Genomic DNA, 6,290 nt, shown 5'->3' on the forward strand with positions numbered 1-6,290 from the left:
AAATTCAGTTTATCTAAGTTGGACCAAATCTCAGATCCATTAGCACATTTTACCACATGCCACATCATATTTTCAGAAATAGAAGCAAAAAGCCAATTAATAATCAACTGATCAAGATGACACCAAGCAGCGAAAGCAGGATTTACGCAGCTGAAGGTCTTGGAAGTAGTTCCAGAGGTTATGACTTCCGGTGGTGGAGATCGAGATCCAGTCAGAAAATGTTCCAAATCAAAAGCTCGAACAACGGACAGTACTTAAGATCACCAGTACACATAGTTCTTTTGATGAAGCTTGATAGTAAACGGTGGTAAGGTTGTTGGAGACAAAGATGTTGCGGCAGCAGTAACGGCAGCGGAAGTGGAACCAGAGGTGAACTGAGGAGGAGGTGCATTGGCCTCATCTTCTTGTTTAGAAGGTGTGTGAAGTTTTTTTGGAACAAAAGTAGTGTTTGGTTGCTGAGAATCTGTGGGAAAATGGGATGGAAAATTTTCCATAGCTCTAATACCATAAAGAAATAAAACTCTGTTGTGAAGAGAAAGATTTTATTAATCTTTTCACTTAATGAAAACAGAAAGAATGTTGTCTTTTATACAGATTTCTTTTACTATGACTAACTAACTGCAGTTACAAAACTAACTCTAGTTAGTCTTTGACTTTGAAAACAATTCATCATTTAACAATACGTATAAGTAATTATTAACATGTTACTTTGAATAATACATTTTTAGAATAATTATAGGACAAGCCTTATCATATTAAAAATTCTAAAACAAGTGCAAAAGATTTCTTTCTATAAGTGCAAAAGATTTCTATACATGTCAGCATCACTTCAATCCTAGCCAAAATTGATGCATACAGTAACTGCAAAATGAGATTTCTTTCTATAAGTGCAAAAGATTTTATAATCAATAGTATATAAAATGAACATGCATCTCCCAAAATTATATTGTCCCAAAACACAAACTAGGGTTAATCTAATTAAGAAGATGTACATGAAAGAGGGTCATCAACATGTCAAAGCTTCATCAAGTTCTAGGTGTACTGTTTTGCTAGACTTGAAGCTTTCAAATCACGAGACTGATAATAAGCAAGAAAATGAGCAATTAGGAACAAGGACTTTCTCATGCAACTTTTGCAAAAAAGAGTTCTCAACATCACAAGCCTTAGGAGGGCATCAGAATGCGCACAAGCAAGAGCGAGCATTGGCAAAGAAACGACAAGAAATCAATAACGATCATCTTCGTCATATGGTTACTTTTGGATCTCCAAAATTATTATCTTATCCTTATTATCCAACTACTTCTCCACATTCATTTTATGGTTCATTGATCAATAGATCATCATCACTTATTGATAACAAACCTTCATTTCCATGGTCCTCATCGGGGTATAATCGGTTTGGCCTTCACATGAACAACACTAATAATACACAATCCTCCATTGAAAGGTTAAGGATGATGAATAGTAATAATGGTGGATTGAATGGTATTAATTTTAGGGCACCATTTCCAAGATTTAGTTGTGGTTCAACAAATATTCAAGCTCTAAATTGGTCTAAACATGGAGATTATCGTCAGCAAGGTGACCCTTCATTATCAAAGAGTTGTGATCATGAGGATTCATCAGGACTTGATTTGTCCCTCAAGCTTTAATTTATTATTGTTGCATTTTAGATTTATGATTTCATGCCACACACATTAAGTTAATAGTGTTTATTTTCTTTGATGAGGTAACTCGATTAGTTCCTCATGAATTAATTAAATGCTTATTTTAGATTTTAATTGCATTCACATGGTTGTTTATATGAGTTTGATTTTATATATAAATTTCACAAGAGAATTTAAAAATAAAAATAAAAAAAATGGAAGAAGAACGCAAAAAGAGTGAAATTGAGTTATTTGATGCACTTTGAATTTCTTTCCATGGCTGATATTTTATATATATACTTTTCTTTATTTACTACAATATACAAATATATATATCACAATCTAATTTTTAGAAGTATTTTTATTTTTTTCTCAAGGATATATATATATATATATATTTTTTTTTTTAAAAGTGAAGATATATAAGCAAGATTTGGTTGTTTCTTCAAATTTTAGATTCAATCATGGTATTAATAGATTATGATTGAAATGGCATAACCTGTTTTCTTCAAAGTTTAGAAAATTTTTGTGTAATTAAAAATTAAAAATCAAGGTATTAAATTGGATGCTTTCATGGAAATTACCTTCTCAATTTAACTACTTTGATCATCTTCAAATGATAGTTTACGGATGTCTTGTATTGCTTGCAAGGACCAGAGAATGCTCTTTGTGACTACAAGATTGCTGTTATGCCTGGGAAAATAAAGGGCTGACGTGGGAAAGTCGCGTGAAGGGTGACCTGCTCCCGTCAGAGCAACACGCACACGTCAGACCTGCTACATGATATGGAGCTCACACGCGTCCATTTCCCTACAATAAATCGTGCGAAGTCAGCTTGGGAAGAGAGCAATGGGACATAAAGCCGGATTATATCCTGACAATCACACCAACCCGTGGATTTAATGATGATTACACGCTTCAGTTTGATATAAGATGAAGAAGACCCCTTCATCAAGGGGATTCGGCCATTTTTACATTGAGAAACTCTCTCTCTCTCTCTCCTGTAAACACATTTACTTTTCATAACTCCTATGTAAGTCGGTCTGCTTTGCGACCTGACCCACACTAATATCAATACAAATCAGTGGACGTAGGACTTGCTACCTTAGCATCCGAACCACTTTAAAAGTCTTCTTTGCATTTATTTCACTTGGTATATCCCTTATCACGTGTGTTAATTCACCAATCAGTAATACGCACGTGACAATTAGTTGGTGCCAAAAACGAGCATCAACAGTTTGGCGCTAGAAGGAGGGGCTGATTTAGTGTCTACCCTTCATCAGGAGAATCTTTGACCTACTGGTCTTACAGCTACAAATGGCCCGTCAATCTGAACCTGAGCAGGTGAACCAGCATGCTGAAGGAGTCCCCCCAGCCCAGAGGGACACCCCTTCCAACATACCTCCAGTTTCACAAAATGCTGCTGGGAATACCCCAGCAGCTCCGCAACTGGACCCTGCCATCAGAAGCTACCTGGAGAGGTTCGACAATACTCTCCAGACGGTCAACCAGAGGTTGGACCGTTTGGACCAAGGCATGTCATCTACGACAGCCGGAGCGGTACAACCGCCAAAAACGCCTGCAGGTCATGCAAAGGAGCGGCAAAGGGCGATAGTGGTGAGTGCATCAGCTTTAGCATCTAATCTTGTCCAACATGCTAAAACAAAGCATATAGAAATAGACATTCATTTTATCAGAGAAAAAGTGAAAATACGGAGCTGGAAGTTTGATATTTACACAAAACCATTACCTGTCACTCAATTTGACTACTTCAATGATGAATTGATCAAACCTTCCATTCTGTTTAGCTTACGGGAGGATACTTAAGAAACTTCAACTGCAATTTCAAATTAAATTCTTTGATTGATGATATATAATTTGTTATGTGCTCAAGCAGAGAAGATCATATGGTTCAAAGTCATATTGGTAAGCTACCTAGTTTACCTTACGGGAGGATGTTATTCTGATTATGTTCAAGCAGATCAGCCATCTTTCAGCTACCTTGTTCTGCTCGCGGGAGGATATTGGAGAGTTCATTTGCACTAAAAGCTTTTACTTCTATTGCTCATGTTCAAGTTAGCAAAACTTGTAAGGAGTTTTGTCAAAGTCAATGAAAAATTACTTTTAGTTTGTTTTAGCAAGTGGTGCCAGCTCATTGTACTCTCTAACTTTGTCTTTGGATATAAGGCAGCAGTTACTTTTTGTAAGTGATTAAGTCCTTCAGTCAATAAAATTCAGTTTTCTGGAATTGTTACTTTGCTTTTGAGTTGATATGCAGGCCTTTGACTGTCTTGTTCCCATAATTAGATACCATCTAGTCCTGGGTGATAGCTCTTTCATCCTCGTTACAAAATCATAATTTTAAATATTATCATCAACTCGACCATGAATTTAATATATTAGTTTACTGAACACTTTTTGGATTATAAATTGGGAAATAAGTAATTACCGGAGAAGGTGCAACAACCACAAACTCAGCCTTAATTAAATTGTAATCATGTTTACTTACCAATAAATTCCACAAAATGTAGTTTGGCTAAATTCTTGTAGCCACAAAATCACATAATAATTGTCCACTTTTATAACCCCCAAATCTAGGTTTTATTAGAATAAATTCATAAATGAAAGTTACAAACAAAATACATAAAACTTATAAATACACTTAAACAATGCAGTATAATAGCCAAAGCCCACAAATATTCTTTATTCTACAGTTCTACCAAATTATAAATCAACTAAAAGAACATTATATTCTTTTATTTTTATTTTAATATCATTATCAGGTTTACTATGTTACCAGATCGACAACAAATTCCATTTGCAGAATCTATGGAGGAGCTTTCTTCTCACTCAAATACTTCCCAATGGCTTCTGCAAGTGCTTCCACTACCTCGGTGTTTACTATAGAAGCAAGATTTGCATCATAAACTTATACTCTATTGCTGGTAGAAGCAAGTTTTGCATCATCAACCTTATACTCTATTGCTGATCTTATAATACTTGATGTAGAATTTTTCTCAAATATTTCAAAGTGACCTATATAAAGACTGAACCCAAGTGCCAAAAACCCTCATTCAATGGTTTGTGTTTCCTTCACATGCTTCTTATTATCAACCGTATAAATATTTCTTTCATTTATCTAGCTCTAGGAGTTCCTTACAACAACAACAACAACAACAAAAAAAAAACAAAAAAAACAAAAACAAAAATCAGAATATTTAATATTTAGGACTTAATGATTCAGTAGCTCAAAATGCTTGATAAATTGATATTAATTTACCTGGTGGAAATGTAATGTTTATAATTGTGCCAACTCTTCCATCACCTTCAAGTACTTGTACTGTTCCTATAACTTCCGGCAGATATGTATTTATAACTGTGACGAGCTGAAGGCTGCGGTAGACATCCCACACCGAACAAGCTGGCGCAGCAAGCACCGTATCCACTGAAAGCAGGCCGTGCATTTCGATGCTATTTGGCTTTTTTTTTTTTTTTTTTATTATTTATTTATTTATTTATGGGCTGGTTCATTGTTGTGGTAGTATTTATAATGGTTTATTTGAAGAGAGATTCAATAGATGTGAATGGGAAAAAGTCAAAGGTTTGACTTCTAGGGGACAATAGGATTTCGATGGCTTAACGCTAAATCAAATTAAATATGACAACTTGTCCCACAATTTAAAATAAAAGTGGTTTAAGGAATTTTAAATAAATACTTTAATTCATTTCAATTTTTAAATTAGAATGATATAAATCCAAATTTGATTAGGTCAAATGCAAATGCTAAAAGTATCAAAACGTTTATATATTCTACAAGACACTTGGTGGCTAGATAAGTATGATTTTTGGTGATCTATTATTTTAATCGGTTATTCGGTTGTCCCAAAAATTAATATATAGTTTAATTCATATCTTTTTTCAAAAATAGAAAACTTAATATCAAGTGTAACGTTATTAATATCAAAGTTCATTAAAGTTTTATTGTAAGTATGGCATTAAATGTTTTAAGTTATAAATACTATTTATAAGTTTCAAGTGTGATTTTTTAAGCATACAACTCAATGTTTTAAGTCTCACGTTCTCTAGATTAAAAGGAGTGGCAAAAAATGGATTTTCACTCTAAACCAGTTTTTTTCATCAACATTATTCTTACTTTCCACATATAAGTAGTACTATATTTATAACTTTTTTATACAATGCTGATGTGAGAGCTCATGACTTATCAGTTTACAGTAAATCTCATTTGTCTACATACGAGTTGATCAATTGCAATCTACCACATCAGGATTGTATAAAAAAATTAGATGAAAAAGTTGTTAATGTAGTTTAATTATTCATATATATACCAGATCTCATTTTTTATTCTATTAGATGTGAAGTTTAATTTCTTTTTTTCTTTTATATAAAGGTTTTATAAACATATACAAATAAATATTAATTATTGTATTAGCAAAAAAAAAAAAAATATATATATATATATATATATATATACAATTGTTATCGTGTCATGCAGTATTTACAAATTTTTTAGCATCCGCCATTGGAGCATATGTGATTAAATAGCCTGTATAAAAATATTCATCTGATTTTTAAAGTTAAAAATTCAAGTTAGTAATTATAAAATATTTTTTAGTCAACCATGAA

The 6,290-nt window shown here is 33.1% G+C and overlaps 1 protein-coding gene across 1 annotated transcript; it reads left to right on the plus strand.

The window, feature by feature from the left end:
• Positions 1 to 986: 986 nt before the first annotated feature.
• On the plus strand, positions 987 to 1,652 carry LOC116109885 (zinc finger protein 3-like). The gene has a single exon (XM_031396117.1). The coding sequence runs from the start codon at positions 987 to 989 to the stop codon at positions 1,650 to 1,652; it is 666 nt and encodes a 221-aa protein (XP_031251977.1).
• Positions 1,653 to 6,290: the final 4,638 nt, after the last annotated feature.

The sequence above is a fragment of the Pistacia vera genome, unplaced genomic scaffold (assembly GCF_008641045.1).
Source record: "Pistacia vera cultivar Batoury unplaced genomic scaffold, PisVer_v2 Contig590, whole genome shotgun sequence".
Taxonomy (NCBI): Eukaryota; Viridiplantae; Streptophyta; class Magnoliopsida; order Sapindales; family Anacardiaceae; genus Pistacia; species Pistacia vera.